This window comes from Penicillium vulpinum (genome assembly GCF_028829585.1).
Source record: "Penicillium vulpinum strain IBT 29486 chromosome Unknown utg000003l_segment0_segment0, whole genome shotgun sequence".
NCBI classification, from domain to species: domain Eukaryota; kingdom Fungi; phylum Ascomycota; class Eurotiomycetes; order Eurotiales; family Aspergillaceae; genus Penicillium; species Penicillium vulpinum.
In genome coordinates, this window is record NW_026643243.1 from 1,849,902 (window position 1) to 1,875,770 (window position 25,869).

The 25,869-nt window shown below is 46.3% G+C and overlaps 7 protein-coding genes across 7 annotated transcripts, besides 2 other annotated features; 2 read left to right on the forward strand and 5 right to left on the reverse strand.

Moving 5' to 3' along the window:
* Positions 1-469: 469 nt before the first annotated feature.
* Positions 470-2,504, reverse strand: N7479_005802 (uncharacterized protein; the record flags this gene model as incomplete). The annotated part of the gene is made up of 2 exons (XM_057253498.1): positions 470-2,383; positions 2,454-2,504. 2 exons carry the CDS (start codon positions 2,502-2,504, stop codon positions 470-472), a joined length of 1,965 nt encoding a protein of 654 aa, XP_057107360.1.
* Positions 2,505-4,393: 1,889 nt separating this feature from the next.
* Positions 4,394-6,642, forward strand: N7479_005803 (Zn(II)2Cys6 transcription factor; the record flags this gene model as incomplete). Its single annotated transcript, XM_057253499.1, has 5 exons — positions 4,394-4,475; positions 4,519-4,625; positions 4,659-5,926; positions 5,995-6,281; positions 6,338-6,642. The coding sequence occupies 5 exons, from the start codon at positions 4,394-4,396 to the stop codon at positions 6,640-6,642; spliced, it is 2,049 nt and encodes a 682-aa protein (XP_057107361.1).
* A 3,387-nt stretch (positions 6,643-10,029) lies between these two features.
* N7479_005804 (NAD(P)/FAD-dependent oxidoreductase) lies at positions 10,030-11,447 on the reverse strand (the record flags this gene model as incomplete). Its single annotated transcript, XM_057253500.1, has 3 exons — positions 10,030-10,294; positions 10,348-10,591; positions 10,640-11,447. 3 exons carry the CDS (start codon positions 11,445-11,447, stop codon positions 10,030-10,032), a joined length of 1,317 nt encoding a protein of 438 aa, XP_057107362.1.
* Positions 11,448-12,472: 1,025 nt separating this feature from the next.
* Positions 12,473-13,981, reverse strand: N7479_005805 (uncharacterized protein; the record flags this gene model as incomplete). Its single annotated transcript, XM_057253501.1, has 1 exon — positions 12,473-13,981. One exon carries the CDS (start codon positions 13,979-13,981, stop codon positions 12,473-12,475), a length of 1,509 nt encoding a protein of 502 aa, XP_057107363.1.
* A 1,611-nt stretch (positions 13,982-15,592) lies between these two features.
* Positions 15,593-15,845: a sequence feature (Protein overlapping with rRNA (N7479_005806, KAJ5958656.1) was converted to a misc_feature.).
* A 134-nt stretch (positions 15,846-15,979) lies between these two features.
* Positions 15,980-16,011: a sequence feature (Protein overlapping with rRNA (N7479_005806, KAJ5958656.1) was converted to a misc_feature.).
* Position 16,012: 1 nt separating this feature from the next.
* N7479_005807 (sterol desaturase family protein) lies at positions 16,013-17,083 on the reverse strand (the record flags this gene model as incomplete). Its single annotated transcript, XM_057253503.1, has 3 exons — positions 16,013-16,218; positions 16,283-16,788; positions 16,857-17,083. The coding sequence occupies 3 exons, from the start codon at positions 17,081-17,083 to the stop codon at positions 16,013-16,015; spliced, it is 939 nt and encodes a 312-aa protein (XP_057107365.1).
* A 1,118-nt stretch (positions 17,084-18,201) lies between these two features.
* Positions 18,202-20,821, reverse strand: N7479_005808 (uncharacterized protein; the record flags this gene model as incomplete). Its single annotated transcript, XM_057253504.1, has 2 exons — positions 18,202-19,743; positions 19,781-20,821. 2 exons carry the CDS (start codon positions 20,819-20,821, stop codon positions 18,202-18,204), a joined length of 2,583 nt encoding a protein of 860 aa, XP_057107366.1.
* A 495-nt stretch (positions 20,822-21,316) lies between these two features.
* On the forward strand, positions 21,317-22,783 carry N7479_005809 (putative RNA 3'-terminal phosphate cyclase; the record flags this gene model as incomplete). The annotated part of the gene is made up of 1 exon (XM_057253505.1): positions 21,317-22,783. One exon carries the CDS (start codon positions 21,317-21,319, stop codon positions 22,781-22,783), a length of 1,467 nt encoding a protein of 488 aa, XP_057107367.1.
* Between the last annotated feature and the right edge of the window lie 3,086 nt (positions 22,784-25,869).

A 25,869-nucleotide genomic window follows, 5' to 3' on the forward strand; every position in this document is an offset into this window, starting at 1 on the left:
AATAATGCTTCAAGAAGTTGTCCCGAATTGGATGATAGTGTGAGCATAGTGTGAGCAGCACCCATTACGCTACCAGTACATATCTATGTAATCATTGACTTGGAAGAATTTGAATGAACTGTATCGCCTCAATATCTTGCAGAAGTTAATAATTTAAGGACCAATGTTGCTCTACGTAATAAAAGGGAAAGTAGTAAACAAAGACTAGGAAATGCTCTAGAAAAAATGGTGAGACGAATAAATTCGTGATATATACATGTACACCTTTAACCGCAAGAGGAAGCTGAATTGAGAAACGTATATCGTGTATTTATATTAATCCATGCTGATTTAAACCATTGAACACAGGAGAAAGTAAAGGACGGACGGGTATGTCCAACGCGACAGAAACGACAAATATCAACACCGAGCGATACAATATGTCACCACCAGTTACCGCCTTGAGCAACATGTAAAATTACATACCCACTTAGATCTGCATAGCAAAAGCGCAGATGGCTCCGAACACCATAGCAACACCGGACAAAGTGGTGCGGCCGGCAGCGTTGAAAGGAATGGTGCTGGGAATGGCGCTGCCGCTGGCGTTGTTGTCACCACCCTCGCTACCACCTGAGGCAGGGGCAGTGTGAGCGACAAGACCGGCAGAGGTCTTAGATGATTGGCAGGCAGCATTGCAGCCAGTGCCAACGTTGGTGAAGGTGGGAGTGACGCGGGTGAAAGAGCCGGTGGGGGTCGGGCGTCCAACAGTGACTGCGGGAACACGGCTGTATGATGACCAAGGACCCGAAGCAGAGGGACCGCCGGAAGGCCAAGCAGAGCCAGGTCCTCCAGGTCCACCAGGGCCTCCGGGAATAGTAGCGACGGGGGTGGTAGAAGCCTCAGCACAAGGGACGGTAGACTCGCCTGGCACAACACCGGGGACAGAAGACTCTCCGGGCACAATAGGAGTAGTCTCGCCTGGAACAGCGGGGGTAGTTTCGCCAGGAACAGCAGGTGTAGTCTCGCCAGGAACAGCGGGGGTAGTTTCGCCAGGAACAGCGGGGGTAGTCTCGCCAGGAACACCGGGGGTATTGGTCTCACCGGGCACAATGACGGGGACAGTGGGCTTGGCAGGAGTGGCAGTTGGGGGAGATGGACCAGAGTGATCATGGCAATCAACCTCGCCTAAAACAGCCAGGCACAGGTCGATGGGGATATTGATCAGACCACCACCGGGGGGAGAGCTTTGCTCGCAGTGAGCCTGACCGAGGACAGCGAGACAAACGTTAATCGGCACATTAATCAGGGAACCTCCATTGTTACCAGGAGAGGAAGAGGCCTGGTCACACTTAGCTTGACCGAGGGCTGCGACACATGCGTTAACGGGTACGTTGATCAAACCACCGCTGGTGGGTGTCTTTTGCTGGCACTCGACCTCTCCGAGAACAGCTGCGCAGAGTCCGACAGGCACATTGATCAGAGAACCATCATTGCTACCGCCACCGTTGTTGTTGTTGTTGCCACCGCCGCCGCCGACAGTAGAAGAGGCCTGGTCGCACTTAGCTTGTCCGAGAACAGCGACGCAAGCGTTGACAGGCACGTTGACCAAACCGCCACCGGTGGCTGACTTTTGCTTGCATTCAGCCTCGCCGAGAATGGCTGCACAGAGGTTAATGGGCACATTGATCAGCGCGTCATCACCGCTACCGACAGAAGAGGCCTGATCGCACTTGGCTTCTCCAAGGACCGCTGCACAGGCGTTAACAGGCACGTCGACCAAGCCGCCAGTGCTAGCTGTCTTCTGGTTGCACTCGACTTGTCCAAGGATAGCCGCGCACAGTCCAACAGGCACGCTAATCAGGGAACCACCGCGCTTGCTCAGAGTGGAGGTGACCTGGTCACACTTGGCTTTTCCAAGGGCTGCCACACACGCGTTAACGGGCACGTTGATGAAGCCATGATGGGCGACAGTCTCCTGCTCGCATTTGGCGTGTCCGAGAATGGCTCCACAGAGTCCAACGGGAACGCTGATCAAACCATGGTGGCGTTTGTCGTGAGTGGAAGCGACCTGGTCACACTTGGCTTGTCCAAGAGCTGCCACACAAGCGTTGACAGGGACACTGATCAACCCATCACTGGTCTTTGCCTCCTGCTCACATTTGGCTTGTCCCAGGATGGCTGCGCAGAGATTAACGGGCACCTTAATCAAGCCATGGTGGCGTCTACCATGAGTGGAAGCGACCTGATCACACTTTGCTTGTCCGAGAGCTGCCACACAAGCGTTGGCAGGGACGCTGATCAAGCCATGAGAGGTGGTAGCCTCCTGCTCGCACTTGGCTTGTCCCAGGATGGCTGCGCAAAGATTAACGGGCACGTTAATCAAGTTATCAGAGGCTTGGACTCCCTATATAATGACATATTCTGTTAGCTACACATCTCTTTGCAACAGAAACCAACGGCGAGGGCTTGCTCACGGTGCATGAGGCTGCGAGGGCCACAAGGGAAGTGACCACGGACTGCTTCATTGTTGCGAGTTCGAAGTATATTCAGAGTGAGGTAAAGAATGGACGCTGAATGATGTCAGCAAAAACGAGTGATAGGCCGAAAACCAACAACGAAGCGATGGGGTAGAGGAACAAACCAGAGAGGTAGGCCGCCTTATATGTTACAACCCATCAACTAGCCATTTTAGCAATCTTAAAAAAGGGGAGCAAACGTCGATCTACATCACAAACTATTGCCTAGGCCAAGAATGAACGCCAAGCAAGAAATCAAGACCAGACCAGCCCATTTCGCTTGTTGATATCCTCCTGATTGGTCCCCTTCTTTCAGATTTTACTCGTTTTTCGTTGACACGCCGGCCAATGAACCAAAGCTGATATTCAAACCTTATACTGGACCTATCACTTCACACCCGGGCCGCTAATCGCAGTAGCGCCATATTTGATTGCTCCCGCTCCGAGTCTAGTTTGAACTAGTCCAGCCACACACACCCTCGTATGCAGAACGTATCCCAAGTCTTTGTGCTGATATATCAGCTCAGGGGCTATTCCAAGCAAGGTGCCGGCTTCAATATAGGGCTGTTCGGCGAAATAAGCCGAATAATCCTAAATCGGACCTGCAAAAGTCCTGTGCAACTAAATTCGAGTCCCGACAGACCAGTCATGTGCCTCCTACCTAATGCAGAACCCCAGCTACCGGAGTACATGGGCCTCTAGTCAGGTACACTGCATTTCTAAAATTTGAAGCCAACCAATCCTAATTGCTTTTTTTCCTTCCCAGTACAAAGTTCTCTGCACTCTGTACAAGGTATTCCGTACCAACACTGCATCGCATCGCCGAAGCGTTGCACAAGCATTTAAATTCAATATATAAATTGCGCCTTGCCCCATCGTTCATTAACCCTTGCGGGTGGGGGGAGGCGGAGGGGGTTTGATCTTTTTGGCTGCGCTAGAGATGTCAACCCCACCGCCTTTTCGATCTTTTCGATCCTGTCGATCTTCTTGTGACCCACAACGTCTATTTCCCCATGTGGAGTGAGATCTACGTCTTCCGTGCATGTCTTTGGTTCTCGGGTTTGTTTTGGTATCTTAATAACTCCGTTGCACATCATACAGAAAATAATCGTGAGTATCTCTATGGAATAATAATTATGCAAATTGTCGTGGGCTCGACCGAAAGAAACTTTTCTCAACTAGCGGATATGATACCTTGATCTTCAAAGGATTTTTGTATGGCTCCACTACTGGGCGATGCACTCAGGTTCCATGCACGCCAGGGGTTCGGAAAGTTCCGCTCATTTGCTCCCGGTCGCCCAAAATAGGTCCCCATAGAGTCCGCTTACTTTCAATGGCGTTAGGAAAATCACTACTCCATAGTCTAAGCACCAGTGCTTTTAAGGAGCTACTCCTTTAGGCGTTTAGTCTTCATGGATGTCTGCGACCTTTTCAGGTATTATTGCATATTCCATACATATAAAACACGAAAATTAAATATTTCCCCACACTTAAACTGTTGATCATGAGTATATATAAGAGGATATATATAAGAGCACCCATCTCCGATGGCCCGGCCCGCTAGGAGGAAGCGTTTCATTTAGCAAATAATCAAAGTATGCAGCATTGTTAGTGCGTTCTGTCATTTACCCTTGCAGACTCCACGGAGTACTCCGTAGATAACATGTCATGGTCCAAGCCCAGCCCCATTTGTGATTAGTAGTTTGCTGAAGCCAAAATTAGGGCTGTACGGAGTACGGAGTACTCCTCGGGGCTATGTACGGAGTACATTGCCTGAATAAATGACCAATCTTGATCGGTGTACGGAATACTGTAGTCGTTGTTTCCTTCGTTTTTCATTTAAAATATCCTTTTGGAATTGAGAATTTCTTTGAATGTTTGCGATTTTAAAAATTAATATGCCATCAAAGGTTCTCAGTGGTCAAGGATCTCAAGGATCCGGCCACGCACGGATAGAATTTATCCACGCGCTGACTACCCGTAATAGCCGCTACCCCCTTTCCTTTTTTTTTTCCTCACTCAGCTATTGTGACAACAAAGGATGCTTTCGACGTTATGTTTCAATGTAAACTATGTGAAAAATCTTATCAGAGGAAAACTCATTTAATTCGCCATGAAGCGACCCGTAAGGTCCAATAAGCTCGATATTAAAAATATGAATAGGCTGACCACCTCCCAGATACACGGCAGCTTTCTTCCAGCTGCCCTTTGTGCAACAAATCATTTCTAAAGCCGTGTGTAAAGTACCTTGCCATAAATAATGACAATTACTTATGTTTCGAAAGTGAGGTGACACGAAGACATATCAAAACCTGTGCAAAAAAGCTCAACCAACCTGCGCCTCCTGCAGCCAAGCCAGGTAGGAAAAGGCATTCCTGTGAGTTGTGCTTCTTTGCCAGGGCATCTTGTGATAGGAGTCAACCATGCTCTCGCTGTCGGTCGCTTGGGCGACAATGTACTTTTGTGGCCCAGGAGATTCCTTCTCGGGATCCCAGTTGTTCCACAGTAGCCGCACTCCCGGCTTCTATAACCGCATCCCGAGTCACATCTAGAGACAGTGGATCATTCTCTTTCCTCCAACATTTCGCCAATCCGTCTTTCCAAAGGGACAGGCTAGCAATCGGGGAGACTGCAAAGAGTTCTGTTCGGAGAAACCTTGAAACACTCAATTCCCATATCGAAGATGCCCTCGTTCCTACTGATCCCACGTCAGCTTTTGATAATGACTTCCAACTTACAAGTTTCCCTTTCCAAACACCATCTACTCTCCCCCCTTTTACGGATGACTATCTACTTCAATTCACCCCTGATACACTCTTCCCTTCAAAGCTTTCCAACCAACTATCCGAGATTATGACAGAATTGGTCGAAACTTCAAAGTCAATGGGTCTTGGAAGCACAGAAATGCTAAGCCCGCTTGATTTCATGGAATTGTCTACTTTTTTGGGGGTTTCTAACATCTCTGCTTCTATCTCTGCGTTCTTCCACTCTCTTCACTGGCATTTACCCGTGGTGCATTTCCCAACCTTCGACCCGGGAAACATCTCAAATCCTCTTTTACTGTCCATCTTTTTATCCGGTGCCACATATACTATTCCATTGGATGGAGGAGCTCTGCCATCTGGTCTCTTCGATGTCGCGGAAGAATATATCTTTCGGAAAATTGCGGATCTGTCTACACTCGCTTCACCGAAAGACCAGTCGCATCGATTGTCAACCGTACAGTTGCTACAGAGCGCTCTCATTATTGAGATGCTTCAATTTGGACAAGACAATATGCAAACAAGACGTCGCATTCGTATCGTCCGACATCCATGCTTAGTATCCACCATACGATCCTTAGGGATTTTTCAGCTCAAGCGAGGAACAGCTCCTACTGTTTGTGATGAGAGAACTTGGATAAATTTGGTGGCAGATGAAGTGTGCATACGGTAACTTATACCCTCATCATTTCCTATCATGTTTTTTCTTTCGACATTCGTCGCTGACCAGCTACAAGAATTGCTTGTTGGGCTTTTCTAGCGGATGGATTCCTCACAGTCTGCTTCAAAAACCACCCATCCATATCGGTCTTTGAATTGGACTGTCATTTCCCCTGGAGTGCCGGGTTATGGGAAGCCGAAAGCGCATCTTCTTTCAGCAGAATTGCCATGTCGCACTCGACCGAGCTCCCTCTTCCACCCCTGAAAGATGTGATCACAGAATTACTTGAAACTCCTCTAAGTAAAGACCCAATACCATGGAGTCTTTCAGTATCAGTGGAGCATCTCCTGATTCTGATTTATGGTACGTTAATAAGTGAAGGCAGCCAAGGAATCAAATTGCTAACAATATTATAATAGCTATTAACTCCCTCGCATTCCAGGCGAGAGCAGGCTTGTTAAAATACCTATCACTCGATAGAATACGCTGTGCGTCTGGTAATTGGAGACGCATCTGGGATTCTGTTATCGGCCTCCTGGACAAGGATCAATTACTTCACCTTGGGTATCCGAAACACGCCCAGGAGCTTTGGTGGTTGTTGAATGCCACGCTGGATGCTACCGGCAGATCCGATGTCAGCCTGCGGTATATGGATAACAATGCTACCGATGACTTGGGAAATTTGAATGAATTCATTCAATGGTGTCACCAAAGTCTACCATAGATGTTAAATATAAATATAATGTAATCAGATTTCATACATGGAAAATCTGCTTTTCGTCGCACATATGCTGGAATTTGCGGTTAATTGTTTTCTTCTCTCTATCGAGCCTCTGCAGGATACGAATTTACTATCAGACGAGTTGCATTGTACAATTCCTTCCTAGACATAACCTGATACATACGACCATAGGTTGTGGAAAACAGGGCTTCCCATCCGCTCAGCCGTACTTAAGCCCTAGTGGTCAAGTGCGGTTGAACTGAAGAACACCCTGATCATTTAAAGAAGCAATTATTATCTAATAGATTGAGTGCGCGCGATTTAGATGATTCGAGTGAAAAATAGTGATGGTCACGCACGCTCGCGGGCGAGTAAGTGCGAGGCCCTAATAGATTAGCGTTAGATAGGCCAGTCTATATAAAAGTACAGCCTCAGGTTATTTTCCTTTCTACCGCAATTGTTTTTTATAACTTTCCTCAATACAGATAAAGAATAACAAATCCAACTACGCCTTTAAAAGAATAAGATACTGACCTAATGACAGAAATCTGGTGTGAAGCAAGGTATGATATGGTCAATGAATATGCATAACTCTTGGGCTCTACGCTATGTATGGGCCAAAGGAGCGGAGGGAGAGACTTGATTCCTACTGGGAGCAAACAGCCCAACTATCTAACTAGCAATGAGGGGTTGATTCCTGGAAGGGAGGTGTATATCTTGGCGGCAAGTCAACAATGAGATCCAAAGGGTTTTCATAACTACCGACCGTCAACCCTAGCAAAGCAGCAGTTTTGATTCGATTGTAATACCATGCACGTGCACCCGTATAATCAAGCACGAAGGAATCCTGGATTTTGGACTTTTGCTCTAGGTCGGCGGAAACCCCCGGGCCTTCTCGCAACAAGAACACTCCACGGTGCAATGACCAACTGCAAATTTTCGTTCCGACTGGCGATGAGAACAGCATCCACAGTCCCCACCACAACAGCCTCCTCTCCCAACGCAATCTTCCCAAAGTACTCGATGCATATACCATTTTGGCTGTGAGCGCCAGTAATCGATACCTCTCCTCAGCGGGCTGTCTCGAAATGAAGATCTGATCTCCCACCAACGTCGTTCCAGGATCCAATATTCCTTCGAAACTGTCGACAAGTCCTCCTGTAACTCTTGAATAACAGCCACGTTGATATTTTCCTTGGTAAATTGCTCTATTCTTTCTTTCAAGGCTACCTCGCGTTGAGTATTCTCCCGAAGTGCAAGCTCCGTCTGTAATAGCCCCTTTAAATCGGTAGGAAATTTTCTTAGGCTCCCTCCGTCGACAAAGGTAGCGTATCGGTATCTTTGAAGAAGACATATATCTCCAGAAATTTCTAGATCAATCTCTTCGTCGGTTTTGTCCCCCCACATATAGTAGCTCATCTTCAATATTGTTTCAGTCAAGGACGTTGGGTCTTGTAGAGGTCTTTAAATGCTCAAAGTCAAATTTCCGCGTCCAAAGGAGGAACTGGCTATTAGCTAGCTCTCACCCCGATCTATCACCCGTTGAGAGCAATCGTCAGGATGACGGGTATATTAAATTGAAGCTAGTTTAGGAGGGAGACATATGTTTTTGCAACTTTCTAAGATAAGAAATTTGAGTGGTACACATGGACCTATCTCTATCAGGAGTGACGGGAAATAGACACATCGGAATACATGATATGAATACTAATGTTCTTTCTCTTTTTTTTTGATCATAAAAAGAGGGAGGGAGATACCATGCTACGGGAAGCAAGAAAAATGTGACATTATCCAATATTGTCAAAGAAGAACCTTGCTGTATTCAAGTAAGGAAGAGAGAAAAAAAAGACCACCGGAGTCAAAAAAAAACTAAAAACAAGGTGAAAACAAAATGAAAAAAGCTCCGTCTTGGCACTGAGAGCTTCTGGCGTCATTCTCTCGTCAAACTCTTCCTAGGTACTATGTTAGTCCTTTCAATGACAAGCAAGTGCAGATAGTGAATTTCAACCCCGTCAGGCTTTAGTATATATCTTTCACAAATGCAAGTAAATGGCTTTTATATCTGCTTCATATCAGCTTAAGTGTACTCTTTACTTACAATTCAGAACTGTCCTCGCTCTGTCCGATCCAGGGAGTCAAATTGGGAATTCATACAAACTTCACAGTCGCAATCCACAGAATTCCCATGTGTGATAGGTCGTGCTAGCTGGGCTTGCGCAGTAATTTGATGGTGGCTATGGCGGAGGAGTCTAGAAGTAAATCTGGGCTTGCGCAGTAATTTGATGGTGGCTATGGCGGAGGAGTCTAGAAGTAAATCTAGGCGCCCGATATTCATCATCAATGGCAGCCAGAGGGCAGTTGGGAGGTACTGGGGGTATATCTGCCACAACAAGGATCTTGGAGCACGCTGGGACTGGTAGGGCTAGTGGAGCTGGTGGGGTTGAAGGGTTGTAGGGGGCTAAAATTCTGTAGGCAGTCAGTAATCATGCCCATACAGATTTGAAACAACAGCCATCCCGAGAGTAACAGGAGACATAAGCTTTCCGCTTTTACTTTACCTAGGAGCCCAAGCCCGGACCAGTTCTGCAGACGTGGTGGTCACACTCCAGCAGAACAAGAACACCAAACAAAAAGCAGCTTGCCAGACCCTCTCCTTCAAATCGGGAACCAAAAGAATTTTATGCAGCAACTCGACGACAGACATGGGGCCTTCTGCGGCTGGCATTTTGAAAGAAATTTGTTGTTTACATGGTCTACTATTCTTCGCACCTATGGCCTTGTCTTGTTTTCCCTAATCGCGATTCCGGGAAAGAGCGAAGGGAGAGGATATGGCACATTGCGCATTGACAGAGAAAGAGGGTCGTCTCGGTAAAGCGGCCCTCCTACGTTTGAAATTGCTGCGCATACCTTCGACACTCATTCTGTATCTACTAATATCCGGGCGAACATGGGAAATTTCCGCATTGTAAGTTTACTTTTATCTTTGTCAGAATTATGACTGTTGTTAGATTTCTCTGAACAGCGATACAGGCTGCCGCCAGTCGGGTGAGCCAATGATTATTTGTACAACGAACCCCAATATGCTCTTTTCCAACATCATCAAGTTTATCGAGAAGCTTCTCCCAATTGTGAATTTAGGTTAGCCTATGGTGTAAACCTAACACTCTGTTAGAAGAGTGGCAGGCATCGTCGTCACTTATGTTCTCTTGAGGAACTGTACGCTATTGTAATGCTTTATAGAGATGAAGAATGAATATCTGGCTCTTTATATCAGCCTGTCGGCTTCATTATGCTCCTGCGACATGCATCATGTTACAACACCGCCGCAATATTGGCTAGAAAATACACTGGTAATACTTGATTTGGCTTGAAGAGCCTATCCGATTTCCTCTACAATTTTGCTGCAGGTTCTAGTAAATGCTTCATCTCAGAGTTTGGGTACTCCACGTTTTGGGACGAGTCAGGTCGCTGTCGATCCCATGCCCACTTTCCCATCAATTCGGGCGCCAGTTCCCCCTCAAGCATCTGTGTGATGTATTTTCCAAGTACTGGGAAAAACTTGTATCCATGGAACGAACCACAACTGGCGATGTATAGTCCTTTGGAGGCAGAGTGGGGCGAAATGATAAAGTCCGAGGTAGTGGTGAAAGCGTCCCTTTCAAATGTTAAAAAAGAAGTCAATCGCTGCGTTGTCAAGGGGTCACTAACCAGCAAATGCGATGTTTCGTCATCTCCCATGTTGCACTTTCGGGCCCATACCACAGATTTCTCGCCTCTATAATATCTTGCTTGAGAGGTCCTGGAACCTTCCACTGGTTGTAGTCATGCGTGGGTGGAGGAGAAGAGATATAATGCCCGGGGAGTACCTCTCGGGTGTTTGTGAAAATCTTAGATCCCCACCACTTGAGCTCCCGGTCTTTAGTAGGGGGAAGGGTGCCAATGAAGGGTTTCCCTAGGAATCATTAGTGGCATTCCATACGAATACACCGGAAGAGCGTACCTTCAGTCGGTGTGTAGCCCTGGAAGCCAACAGGCATGTCTTTGAACTTTTTATATTGCTCCTCGTTGAGTTGTGCCATTCCGATCGTAATACCAGCCGCAAGAATTCGCTCTCCGGCTCGTAGCCCAGTATTGCCGCTCTTCGCAGCACTCCACTCCAGCAATGTCGGTGTGAAAGCCCCAGCAGCGACGATAACATGCGTGGCCGACAATGTCTCTCCAGATCGTATCTTTACACCGGTGCAAGAGCCATGGCCATCGAATTCAAGGTTAGTAACGGATGCAGTGACGTATGATACGCCCAATTCTAGGCACTTTTTTGTCACTGCTCGAAGAGCATCTCCAGCGGCAGCCCAGCCACTAGCCCTATTCACAAGAACCTCCTTGACACCAGTGTAGTCCGCGTTATCAAAGATTCCTCCATACAGCTTTCTAGCTTCAGCAACAGGGAGAGCAATAATATCATCATTGCGACCAAGCTCCTTGTGGTTTGTGATGACATTTTGCGCGTAGTCACTGCGGCAATTCCAGTAAACTCCAGTCTGGTGAAAGTGTGGCTGCCAAAGAGGGTCGGACTTGAAAATCTCTTGAGCCTCAAGAGCAAGTCTACAGTAGACCTTGTCGTCGTAATCAGCACGGATAACCTTGTTCCAATCCCATGATGCGGCCACACGCGACTCGGCATCATATGCATCTCGATCAACCAGAGTTATTGATGCATTAGGATACTTTTGGATGAGGTGGTAGGCGGTTGACACACCAAAGACACCTGCGCCGATAATAAGGTATGAGGGATTGCTGGAGGTCATTTCGAATAGAACCTTCCAAATTCCAGGAGGTGACTGACAGATGTGCTATTGAAATTTAGTTTTTTTTCCTCTCTCTCCGTGCGAATCCTAACTATTTATCTATGAATCGAGAGTGCTATCTTGATTCCAACGGACGGTCCGTATCGGGCGGGAGGACCCGATCGAACCGATCACATGAAGTCCAATGCCCTGGATCAAGTCACTTCGACTTTAATTCGAGCGAGCAATTGGAAAGAAAGTAAACTATTCAATCATGCCAGAGAATGATTAACATATTTTTATATATCTTTTTAAAAAAAAATTAATTATGATAGAAGGTCGGCCAACAAGAGAGGATGTACTCCGTAGTGCCCAGGTATTTCGATGCGGGTTCACGGTCCGTCCACGGTCCGTATCGGGTTGCCACCAGAACACCTGGAGAACTTGGCGATACGAACAAATCGCCCAACATGTTTGCACGGTTTGCAAGCCTAATGTCGCAAGTTAGCATCATATAAAGTCATGATTCTAACTTCTTACCTTGTATTGTGCATTTAGTGTTATAACAATAATACATATGCCAAAGAAGCAAGTTCGACTTCGATTGAAAGAAAGGTAAAGAATAAACTAAGCTTCATTTTGGACTGTGATATCCTCATTAATTTCTAGTATAAAATTATACAAACTATTTGGATTCCATATATACTAGAGTATCTTATAGGAGAGGGACCTCCAATCTCGAATGTATTCAGTCAAGCCTAACTAAAATCATATGGTACCAAAAGTTCTCGACTTCATCCTAAGAGCAAAGGAAATCCAGGCAATCTCAGCCTCAATGACTAGCTCATATCAACTACCAAGTTTTATCCTAACTTAGATACCAATATACACCTTTCCAAGTATGTCAGATATTTGTGCGTTCTATGGTCCGCTAAATCGACATCATCTCGTATCAACAAGCACGCAAGCAGTAGCAGGAACAATTTTCAAAAAGGGAGGTAGAAAGTCGGTGTTCATTGTCTAAAATTGCTTCAAGAAAATGACTCTTATAGAAGAGGAATGGATGTGCCAAGCTTCAGAATTGAAAAACCACTTTTCTTCGCAGCATTTAAAGGCTCAAGTGCCACGTCCGGAATCGTCAAGCCTGAATCCATACGCACAGAAAGGCTCAACTTATTTAAATGGGGCAGCTTTGCGACCCGAGCATCTGAAAGGCCCTCAATTAAATGAGCGATGCACTCCAGATGGTCATCATTGAATGTGTTAAGACACAAGTTGAGCCTTTCAATGGTTGTTGGCAACATATCAATCAGTTTGGGCCAGGCTGGACTGCCAGCCGACTCAAATTCATCCCATTCCAAATCTCTCATCGACGGATTATACGCAGGACCGCACAGCATATCAATGTCCAATTCAAGCTCAACCAATTTCCGAAAACGTGTCATGTCCATGAGAGTGGCTCCTTTATTACCAAAATGAGTGAATATTGTCACTGACAATTTCTTGAGTGTCTTTGCGCAGAAATTCTGCACAGTATCCAGGAATGCACCAATGTGCCAGTTATGGCCGCAGCCATGCCACTTGGTTTCGTGAGAAAACTCAAAGATCTCCAGGTTTGGAATTCGCAAGAGTAGCTGTGATAGCTCCTCCGTGCCGGCGACACATGACTCCAAAATCAGTTTCCGCAAGTTTGTACTATAAAATTCCACCAACGGGTCAAACACGATTCCAGTATACCCATCGTCTTTGAAGATGCAGCTAGTCAGGGAGACTTCGGAGACGGAATTGATTGCCAGGAATGGTACAAATGGTGTCAGAGGAGATCTCTCTTCATAGCCGATGTCACGGGATGGCTGTACAATGGAGAGCATGGACAACGGCGCATTGGGAAATTCGTCGGCATGATTGGCCCGGTGCGTAATCAGCTTGAGCACCGGCCATAGACGTTCGTTGGTCAAAGCATTACGCTTATTAAAAGGATTTAGCTCATCCCAACGTGGATGTAAAGCCACTTTTCGTACTTGCAATAGCAGGGTCAAAAGGAAGACGTCTGCATATATTTCGGACCATTTGATTTGCCCAATCCAATCATCTGGGTGCCCCCCAAATGCTTCAATGAAGGGCGATGTGAGCACCAAGTTCTTGAGAGTCTCAGGTACCTCGGCTTCCAGCGAATTTGATACCTCTTCATCTTCCTCTACATCTGCATGCCCTCTCAGGTCAACGGATTGTATATATTGCGCCACAGAGTGATCCAGAGCAATGTGTTCCAATAGCTCTCGCGTGGTCATGATCCGGATACCTGTTTCTTGGGTAATTTCATCCCAACATTCGTCTGAGTCAGATTTCTCTGCCCCTTCCAGGTTTTGATCAATCTTTCGCGAAAATGTAAAGTTTCGAAAGCGTTTCCGTTGGGTAGCATATCGCGCTCGGAAAGGGGTGCTGGCAGCAAATAGAGTTTTACAAGACAGGGCTGTGGCTTCAAAATCCGCCGGAATCGTTTCTTCTACGATTTGGACTAGGAGTTCCAACGGAAGGCCAAGCAAAGACGGCATCGTGTGGTGATAACGCGAGGGTCGGTGGTTTGAGGTGTGTATCGGCGACACGAAAGGCGAGGTGGGGCTCCCCCCTGAGTTCCCGTATTGTGGGGTCTATTGGCTGGTGCCTTGGGGTAAGCGAAGCCCGTGGGCCTATTCCCCCGTAGAACATACGTAGATCCGAAGGTATACCTTATGTGCTCAGAAGATAGAATTAATGAGCGCGAGAGGAACATCCAATGTCACGTGTTCCAACAAAGGTCTCATACCCTGATGAGGAACTGGGTTAAAGAAGAGAGAAGGAGAGAGAAGACAGCTATTTAAGTCCTGAAGAAATAGGGGATCGGTCACTTGATATCTGACATTATGCGATGGGCTTACTTTCAATCTCCTATTCGCGATGAACTATGACATTAGAGAGGATCAGAAGGAAAAAACAGGTGATCTGTCTAAGATGCTCAACAGGATGCCTATATAAAGGCACGAGGACGCTCTCTTTACTATTAACCTATACTAGTATCTTAAAGATAACTTGCCTAAGTTTCTCTAATGAAGGAAAAAGGCCAGGTATTATTAGACGGTCCCATCTCCCGTACATTTTTTACAGACTGAGCAGTTTTTTGCTAGATAGCGGGAGTATAAATACCCTGCTCCGACATAGTCTGAATGTCAGAGATTTCTTCTTCTTCTTCTTCTTCTTCTTCTTCTTCTTTCTCTTTGACAATAGCCGCAACTTATATAATGGATGTGTTGAATCACCATCTAGCAGCCTGGGCCTTTCTTGAGATGATTTTTTCCAGCTATAAATAACCTGGATTTTCTAGTTTGAATAGATCATGATTTTCTTCCTCTCTGTCCTCTGCCTTTAGCCTTCAACAAAGTGGTCCACAGCTCTCTTTTAGAGTTTGAGGGATGCTCTCACTGGACGCTCTCACTGGTTAATCGCCGATACTACCGAGCGAGCTTTAGAGCATTACTTCCCTATATTTATCAAACGCAAACTATTTTTCGCGCCCAACTCATTCTATCGAGAGAGATATTTAAGCAAGTAGTCTTATCTACATATGATGGTTGAATATTAATTCAAGTCGTATTCTAGCCTCAGACAGGACCACCAGTCAGCTTATGAATACTCGGATGACGAAGGCGAGCCCGCCAACCTCGACAATGACATACTTGCAAGAGGAGATGTCGAAGATTTGTCTCCCTTATGTCGAGAGGCCAACGAAATCTCATGTTTATTTCTTTGGATAGGATTCCTGTCAGAGGTCATATGACCACTCATTTGCTCCTAGCCATTAGTTCTCATTCCTGCAGATAGTTTCTTCCCTCTTCACGTAACTACAGAGTTTTTCCATTCCTATCTACAATTCACTGTAGACACTGTAATCCCTCTGACAATTCCAAAACTTAACTTAGTTCTCAGTATTCTTACACGTAGATCGTTTGAAGGAGAGGAGCTCTGATGTATTTTTTATATCCAGTATATGTTCGCCTTTTACAAAGCTGAGTTTCTACTTAGCTTCCTGTGTGCAATATTTAGAAATCCGATAAAGGAGCGAAAGTATAGAAGCTCCCCAATTATATGTACATAGTCTTATTGAGCTATTTGTATCATATAATACTTTTCTAGAAGTAACCTGATACATACGACCATAGGGTGTGGAAAACAGGGCTTCCCGTCCGCTCAGCCGTACTTAAGCCACACGCCGGTGAGTTAGTAGTTGGGTGGGTGACCACCAGCGAATCCTCACTGTTGTATGTTTTTATTCTTATTTTTGCTTTTTGTTTATGTTGTTGGTAGTATTGGTTGGTTGATTGATTGATGATGGTTGGTGGTGGGATGGGTAACAACGAAAAGCAAGGAAAGCAGGAAAATAGTCTTGAAATCAAAAAAAAGGATATACAACAATTCTTTTAAATATCATTATTTCTATTATTATCTTGAGCCAAATGAAGATCTGGTCAGAAGCAAATGCTGCAGAAGCGGTCGACTAGTATGGTACACTTAAATACAAGATTGGCCCTACTTGGATCTCCATCTCCATATCAATCACGCTTATCAACGAGTTTCTCTTTCCCATCCATTCCCTGGCTTTCCATAAAGCTATCACCCTTGGGTTTTCGGTACGTTCCTGCGAGACGATCCCACGCCGTTGTAAATTGGCCGTAATTATAGTTGAAGTACAAGTGATGCATTGTATGACAAGAAGCGCCATTAATTACCTCCGACGTTGGCATGTACTCAGCATCATCTGTAGAACTCGAGGTAAGCCACCATGCTAATGCTATCGTTTCACGGGGGACCAGAAAACTCACGAATCAACACCGTCCATATAGTGACAAAGATAAACAGCCCCAGATAAGCACCTTTTTGCAACGGAAAAAGCAACGGGTAAATATGGTAAGGTAGACTCTGAGACCATCCATCTAAGGGATGAAACGCATAACTGGCGAACGGCGTCGGTACAGCCCATTTATGGTGTGGTTTGTGGAGCCAGCGGTAGATGCGAGGGTGATGCAGACCACGGTGTATCCAGTAAATGCCGCTGTCTGTGAAGCAGATAAACAATGGATATTGCAGTAAAGTGTATCCGAAGAACGGGGAGTCGCTGGTGAAATCATATAGCTTTGACCATCCCCTGATCTCTGCTAGGAAGAAGGGGACGGTGAGAATGGCCATCACGGGAATTGCGGATATGCCCTGGTTGATCTCGAGTTTGATTTGGTTTCGGAGGAATCGTGGATGTTGGAGGAGTCTTTTGTCGAATAGTGTGTGGTATAGTAGGAGGCTACCGAAGAGGTACATTATCATTGCGAAAAGCCTGGTGCGTATAGCAGGATCTCGATTAGTTGTCTGGATACTAGTGTGCTTATAGTAATGGGACCTTACCATGTAATCAAGTATAATGACAATGCTTGTCTGGCAATGTCATCTCTCTTCCAGAGGCTTCCCTCCGCCCACTTTGACGGCTGCATGGGATAATAAACCCGGACATGTCGATTCAAATTCGGATTGGCTACAGTACCATTGTTGAAAACAGCTGTTGGGTCTGGTGAGAGAACTGCATAGCACCGATCGAGGATCAATGTATCCAGGATATCTAGGAAAATATCCATTTTTGGATAAATGTGTTATGTCCCGCAACTTATGAGCTTACGCAAAAACAGTGCCATTTCTCTTCTCTTATATGTGGACAATACCTACAAGGGGTATACCTACATGGCAATTACCTACTTGGAGAATACCTACACGGCGAATGCCCACACGGGAAATACCTACATGGGCCCACCAACTGGACAAGGAACATTTCCTTGCACGCAGTGATCCACCTAATACCACGCGTGGATATCAGTGGCTGAGCAGACTATTCCACGAACAAAGGTATCTACAGCAATTCAACTTATTGCAGTTTATTTGCCTCTTTACGAGGACTCTCTCGCAGTTTCATTTAAGTTGAGTGACAGAAGGCAAAAATCTTTACAATTGTATGTAATAGTTTCGAAAGAGTTATTCCAACAAAGCAATTTTTAGTTGGCATATATGGTTGTAGCCACCATGGTCAACGGATATATATCGAGCTTCAAGTGTTTTTTTTTTTTTTTTCAACAATACAGGATGTTCCTCCACCCGTAAATACATTAAAGCCTCATCTATGATATATTAGACTAGAAAATAAATATTGCCTTCAACAGTTGTTTGATTAAATTGTTGAAACATCCACAACTATTTTGCTCGACTACAATGTGAATAGCTTTCAAGGTATGTTCATAATATCTAGATTGACGGGTTCTTCCATTAACCATTCCAATGGTCGAGCAGTAACTCGATCACCTTCTTCCTTGGTCTAGTGGTGATGATTTCCGCTTGTCATTAATACCGAGAAGCGCGGGAGACCGGGGTTCGATTCCCCGAGGGAGAGAATTCTTTTTTGCTCTTGATTTTTTTTACTACTATCACCATTTTATTTGTTCAAACAGATGAATGCCGAATGAATAGAGAAGATTTTTTTATTAGGCGAAAATAATAAAACATAACAATAGCTGCTTTCATACTTCCATATCAAGTAAACAAACCGCCCAACTCCGACCCGGAGCTTTAGTATACAATACATGTCCCAGAATGACGCCCAAGAAATGAGTGAATGAGTGGCCGGGATCTTCGAAAGAATATGACGCAGCAAAAATGAAACAATCTCCGAGGTATTCCAGTAGCAAAAAGAGTCAGTCCCTCGCGTTCAAAGAAAAGCCTCTGTGGTTGTATCATTGTCAGTGACTTCACCCATTTGTCGACGGCGACTGTCCAAGAACAGATCCACCATGCGCTTGCTAGAGATCGTGGAATGAATGTCCTCAAGTTGGTGGTAACTCTCCATAATGTCATTGTACTGAGCCTGCTCCCTTGCGTTCTCATTGTTTGCACAGTTGTCCCGTTGGGTGCGCATGGACCGGAAATAATTAATCCTATTATCTTGGGAGATTGGAGCACGCCTAGCTGAATAGCGTCGCTGCTGCTCTTTGGTCCAGGACCGTTTTGCTCCAACTCTCTTGGGGGTTGGGGACTCTGGCGGCTGCATGTTTCCAGATCTTAGTCGAATTGGTGAGGGTTCTTGATTGTAAGCAATGGGGATGGGCTTGAGTGAAGGATTTTCACCAGAATCAACAGCGGTATCCATGGCCAATGAGTTAGCGCGGGTCTGTACCATATTTTCTGACTGGTTTGTCTGCAATGGCAGGATGGTTCGCATGCCGGAAGCCTGTATTAACGGACGGGAGAAATTGCTCTGTGATGGGACTTTGTTCTCAACCGAAGCTTTGCGATCGGTGATACTTTGGCTGTCTGGAATATTTAGCAGAGCTGCTGAAGCAGGAGCCGAGATAGCGACAGGAGCCTGTCGAGCTATGCCGGTCAAGTACTCATCATCGTCCTGGTATTGTGCATATTCTCTGATGTGTTCCCTTGCGGGGCTTGCCTGTTCAATTCTTTCGATCTGTGAACTCATCCATTGCTGCCAGTCTGCACTGGGATTCACCTGAGTCGTGGGAGATGAAACCCGATTAGCGCGCTTGGGTGAGCTGTATGTTGTCCGCTGTGGAGTAAAGATAGTCGCTGTTCCTGGCTCATCATGGACGCCCATGTCGGCATTGTCAGTTCTGGTTGGGGTGTTGCCACTGGTGGTCCGGGAATAGATACTTGGGGAAACAATATCCCTTTTCGAGGCCCGAAGGCGAGAAACAATAACACTACCACTATCATCATCCGATTCCTCGCCCAAAGCGTGTGTTGATGGCGGCGACTTTTTATCTGAAACAGTAGTCGTATGTTGGTTTGTCACCTGAGACGATATGCCCCGAGAAACTTGCATTGACCTAGCCGAGCGCGGATACTTCCGTGGACTTGATTGATCACCACCACGTGCTGTTGCGAATGAACCAGGTGAGGCCGAGGATTCCCGGCTTGGGACATGACGGATAGTGCGTTTGCCATGTTGGGAGTAGACCGAATTAGTCCGTTCTGGTATCACACGATGCTGCGATACATTGCCGAAGACCATTTCCTCGTTGGGATCAGACAAAGAATGTTGGCCCATCTGTTTCATCAACGCAGTGTACAGATCTTGGCTGTCAACAATGCTAATTCGATGATTGTTTGCTCGCATGCCCAAAGGGGATTGATTTTCGATATCATCCATTGTAGGCGTCCGTGGTATTTGCTGATTCAGATTCCCATCCTCTCTAATCAAAGAGAGATTGGCGATGTCCTGGCTTCCGGGTTGTAACTGTGTTTGGGGTAGTTGAATCAGCCCAACTGGTGACGCGTGACTTGGAAGTGCAGAGACTATCGCGGCCGGGAGAATGGGGCATTGACTGGAAATAGTTGGAATCGTTGCCATCGTTGCCATCTTCAGTAGCTGTAAATTTGTGAGGAGAGGATCCTTCCGTGATTTTCTCAATCGGAGTTACCGTAGGCTCCATAGCGCTATTTGGGTTACCATGTGGTACAGTTTGTTGATCCCCGACCTTGGAAAACCCGAACACACGTCTGAATTTATTTTTGATGGAAGTTGAAAAAGACCGAGATTTGTAAGAATACCCGGTACGCCTGTCGGCAAAGCCACCTTCGCTCGTGGTTCGGAATGATTTTCGAAACGGCCTGTGCTCCTTCCTGCGTCTGAGCAAGAAAGATGACCGGCGAGTCTGAACACCTCTACCGTCGGAATCATGGGCAAATTGGCTACGGGCAAGCTGAATAGCTGCTTCGCGACTTGTTGGAGTTGAATCAACTTGGTGGGATTGATAACTTCCTCGAAGAAAAGACATGGATCGCCTCATTGTTCGTGGCATCTGAAATCCAGGACTGCGCTCGGGATCAAGGGGATCACCGCAAGGAAGGGCAGGTACTCCATATGGAGCCTGTGAGGTTCGCTGTCTGGTCGAGAACATTGACTTGGCCTTGCGCAATCGGCGATATGAAGATGGCACTGAGCTGTCTCGTCCATCAAGTCCTTGGAGTTCTGTGATTGGCGGAAGAGCAGCAGGGTCATCGAAGCAATGGGCCCGGGCCGATGCGCCGGTCAGTTCCTTTGACCGACGAGCGTTTGAAACTTTAGGTAGGTCGCCTTGGCTGGCCGATGTGCTATCATCCGTGCTTCGAAGGCTCGATCCCGGACGCCTTCGGGGAATGGCAACATTTCCTGGACCACCTAGTCGTTCGTACGGGGTTTTCGACTCTTGGGATGAGCTTTGACTCGAGCGCATTGCTCGGGAAGCTGCAGCTGCAGCAGCTGCATGCTGCATGGCAGCATCGGTGATCTCCGGGGCTGGTCGTCGCGGCTTTCGTATTGTGCGGGCGGACATAGACCTTCTTAGGCTGCGTGTATTGGATGTAGAGGAAAACATGCTACAAAAAGTCTGCAGAGTATATAACTACAGAAGTTATTGAAAGAAGAAGCAATTTGAGGATTTGAGGATTTGAAGAGCGAAGATTCAAAAGATGGACTCATGGAAGGAAGTGTAGTACCTACTCTGTCACTAATTACGGAAGGTGCAAAATAACTTCATGGCAGCTTCCTAGCCTCACACATTTATTTCATTCACTTCATTCTAATTCATTTGATGCATTCCATTCCTCGGATGAGCCTCGATTTCCCATATTTAAGTCTTCGCTAAGCGCTAATAACGTTTGGGGCTGAGATCCCCGTAACGGTGACTCACGCCAAGATGGCGCAGCTGCAGCCTCAGGATCTGACTCAGTACCAAAGGTGAGACTGGTCAAAATGAATATATTAATTGCTTTTCGCAATTTTCGAGAGATTTTAAGACCAGTGTCAAAAATAACTTAGGTTGCCTGAAATGGCAGCGTCACAATCTACTTCATCTAATTTAAACCATGTCTATTTGAACGGCCGAACCCTGGAAGGAGGCGGACAGCTGGTTCGAATCGCCATCGGGTTATCTGCATTGACTGGTCGTCCAGTCAGCATTGATCATGTTCGCGGGAACAGAGAGGGAAAAAAGGGGCTTAAGAGGTCTCATGCTGCAGCCGTGAAGCTGTTAGCCGAGATCAGCGGCAGCAAAGTATCCGGAGTCGAGATTGGCTCCCAGTTCTTGAACTTTTTTCCACAGTCTACTAGATCGGAAAGCGGTCCGCTGCTTGATTTGTCGCAAGTGACGGTGAAGTCCGAATACGACATCAAGCTCGCGACTGCCGGTGCCATCTTTCTCGTCTTCCAGGCCCTCTACCCCTATTTGCTTTATGTTGGATCGCAGGCGACTGCCCCATTTGTGAAAGTGAATATAACCGGTGGGACCAACGGTACTCATTCTCCGTCATACGACTATGCAGTGCAAGTTCTCGTGCCCAATTTCGCCAAACTTGGCCTCCCCCCCTTGCCTATTACCCTTCATAAGCGCGGCTGGACAACGGGGCCGGTTGACCTTGGAGCAGTCACTTTTTTCATACATACACTCGGATCTCGGTATAATCAAGATGACAAAAATCAGCCCAAGGGGTCATCAAAAAACGATCAGGCAGCCGAGCCTCAATGCAGCTTCCCGCGAATTAATTTGATGGATCACGAACCGGGGAAAGTGACGCGAATTGATATCACAGTGTTAGCACCTGATCAACCCACCCTAAATACCGACACAGAAGAGGGCACGGGGAGTACTGTTCGGCAGTTTATTGAACAACTCACTCAACGCACTCTCCGCCGTGAAACGAGGAAGCTAGATCAATCTATATTTGCTAAAAGCTCTACTTCACCTCCACCCAAAGAGGACCCTCTCAGCAAATCATCATCCAAACACACGCCAGTTCCTATCAAGATCCATACATCAGAAGCTACAAATCACCGCAGCCACGTATACATCCTTCTTGTGGCCCATACCTCTTCAGGATTCAGAATAGGCCATGATATTCTCGGCAGCATGGGAGGCGATCGCCTATCTAAGCCAAAGAATAAAGGGAAACAAAAACATCAGCCAGCCCGTGACCCTCGACGAGAATCTCAAAACGAGACAGCATTCTCTGCGGCTGCCGACCTAGTCCGCCGATGTGTGGAAGGATTCATCAGGGAAATCTCAAACGAGAGTCCAAATGCCCAGCCAGACCAGAAACCTGTCTCCAACGCCAAGAGAGCTTGTCTAGATGAATATATGAGAGATCAGGTTTTTGTTTTCGAGGCACTTGGAAAGGCCTGTCGTGCAGATGTGCATGACACCGAAGCCACCGAAACTGGAACTGTGGAAGACCAACGAGATTGGACACTCCACACAAAAACCGCACAATGGGTGTGCCAGCAGATGTTGGGTGTGTAGATGGTTGCAACTAGAGAAACATCTACGATGCAGTATCGAATTTTGAGCTTCTTTCTAACTATAGGCTATGTATAACCTCCACCTCAAGCTCTAAACAAAGATCCACCAATAAAGGCCAAGATATTAAATGCCTAACTCATACCCAACCCCAAGACGGCAATTCTTGCGCTGTCGAAAAAGAATTGCAAATTTTCTCCGCCAAGTGCCGGTGTCCGCGTAAGGCCCTAGAATCCGAGATTAAAGGATCTACGCCCCAAAGCGGCTCTTCAAGGGGGCCAGAGGGCCAAAGTTGCCGCGCTTACCAGAACCCGACGGCGCGTTCCAGACCGGACCTAATAACCAGTTGGAAACTATAGCCGAGAAAGTGTATATTGTAAATCCGATCGGGTATATATCCATGACGATTTGACACCTCTGTATCGGATTAGAGGTTTAGAACAGGGGTCTTCGAACGCTTATAGGGCATGGTGGATATAAAGGTTCGTATTTGGGCACGTGTGACAACGCACGATATCCACTTTGCTTGAATTGTTGGATATAGACAACCTCACACACGTCTTTGGCTTGGATTCTATCCCTGAATTTTTTTTTTTAACAATCTATATTACTGATCTTCACGAGGATTGGCTTGCTTGCAGCTCCTGCATAACATGTTGCCCTTGTTCCGGGATATGCGAGACGAGTTAATATACTATTTAATCTACGGAGTAATTAAGAAAGCAATCTTTTAGAATTTCCACCCTATAGGTACCTAAGTTTAGGGATGTGAGCCCAATCAATCAGATCTTTCAATATGCCCGAAATAATCCTTCAAGACCTTGATTCGGGTAAATAGGCATTCATGAATACTACACAAATGCTTTCAATAGCACTCGGATGATTTACCCATGTGTCAACGGGAATCTCAACGCCACACCGATTACCCTTCCCACAGTGATCACCGAACAGATCGCGGAAATTCCAAACGAGCTAGTTCTCGAAAGTAGACATCCCGTGGAGATAGACCGTGTCTAATTCCCCACAGTTCCTGAAACAACGATCCGCTACGGAGCATATGTGGCTGAGCGTAGCAAAATTACCCCAAATACCGAGAAAAACAGACAAAAACAGACGAAAAGGGGCTTGAAATTTAAACGCCATAGAACAAAAAGAGAAAGTGCATAGAAGGCCGGTAGAAGCGGCTAGAAGCGGATTTAACACTAGGCTCCTTAGTTAGCTTATCCCACTGGGCTTTGTTTTAGATTATCCTGAGATTATCCGACAACTATGGAATGTGGGTTTTGTTCTATTTTTTTTCTTTTATCTTTTTGTTATCTTTGCTACCTTTCTTTCTGGGTATGTTTTTTCCGCCACACTTAGATCCCCTGGAGTTCATTTTGCTTGTGGGTTGGCCCGAGCCGAGGACTTGAATGGATGTCTAGCTTACAATAATATCAATATAGTTTCAGATGAGGCCAAAACACACAAGAGTGGGAACTATCTATCTCTGAGACAAGCGATCGACATAGTTCTCTCTCTTTACTCCGTATTATTCTCCTATATTCTCCCCCTTTCCCCCCATTCCTCGGATAGTAGTCCACCAGTGCAACATGCCCTATCCACGTCCCCAGGAGTAAAAAAAAAAGCGGTACTACTTCGTATACGTCGCACACATCGTATACATACTCCATATTGAACGAATCCATTCCCTCGGAGCCAATAATTCTCCGAAAAAAAAGCTAGGCCCAGCCGCTCCTAGATTCCCCCGAAAAACCACATGTAGTGACCACATGACTTTCACAACCTGCAAAAACCAAAAAAAAGCCAATGCTCCGGGAAGTAATCATACCTTGGAAGGCCTAACGGCGTTAATCCAATATCACCCGCAAGAGCTTGTGCATTTTATGCGTGTGTGCGCCCACAAAGACAGGGATAACCCCTGCGTAGGCGTGAGCTATCAACAAAACCCGAACGATCGACGCCGCATGTCGTACTAAGCCTCGCACAAATGCCATTATGCCATTATTGCCTAGTCCGCGTGTAACGTTGTCGAGGCCACTCACAAGGTGAGATGAGCATGCCACCCGTGCAGCTATCGTAAGGCGCAGATCTATAGGATCCGGTCAATGAGGCCTAGAGCTTGACGGGCATCTAGCTACAAGGTGTTGTCTCGGTATGACGCAGGAAGTTGGGCACACAGTGGGATGGGTGGGCTGGGGGCTGGTGAAGGATCAAGGACGAAGACACCCGTGCGAGTGTGTTGTCGGTGTGTGTTGTCATTGTGTCGGTGTGTTGACTGAGCTGAGATATGGAGGGGTGTGTGCATGCGCGTATTTCTAACCTTGGGGTATTTTCTTTTCTTGATTTTTCTTGGTCAGGGCTCGGATATCTGTTTCAATGTGAGGGGAGTTACTGCGGCTGAAAAAATGTTAAGAGGAGTAGCCGGGGGCCGGGTCCCACGTCCTACGGGTTAGGGAGAGAGGGGTGTGTTGGGGGCCGGAACTTCACAGCCCCGCGGGGGGGCTGAGGGTCTATAGACCCAGACGCGTTACTGCAAGGCTTGGGCAGTAAAGGATACATATCAGGTTTAAGAATAGATCAAGAATCTTACAGGGCTGAGTGTTCTGGATTTAGTTCTACATAGTTCAAGGATAGACAAGACGGTATCAAGATCAAGACATAACAGTATGAATACTGTAAATAGGTATATAGCACTAGGGAGAATGGTCATATGATAACGCAAGTAAAACAGAGGGGTATGGCATCACCGTTCACAAAGAGAAGAGTCAACATCAGTTAAAGAGAACATGAAAATAGGGCATAAAAACCAAAAAAAAACCAAAAAAAAGAATATCAAAAGCACACGTATGCGCAAGGAAAAGAAGGATCAACTGGAAAGTTGAAAGAACCCAATCCATCAGCGCCACTGCCCTCCAGTGGCAGAACCATGTCCATAGGTATCCATGCAAAAAAAAAAAAAATGCGATCTATCCATGCAAAACAACAAAGCGGGCTGTTCTTTGTCGAAACAAACCCAAGCGGGCGAAAAAGGAAATGTTCGCGAAGTCCATGCCAAGTTTCCCAGTTCCCAAAAGAGATTCGTGGAA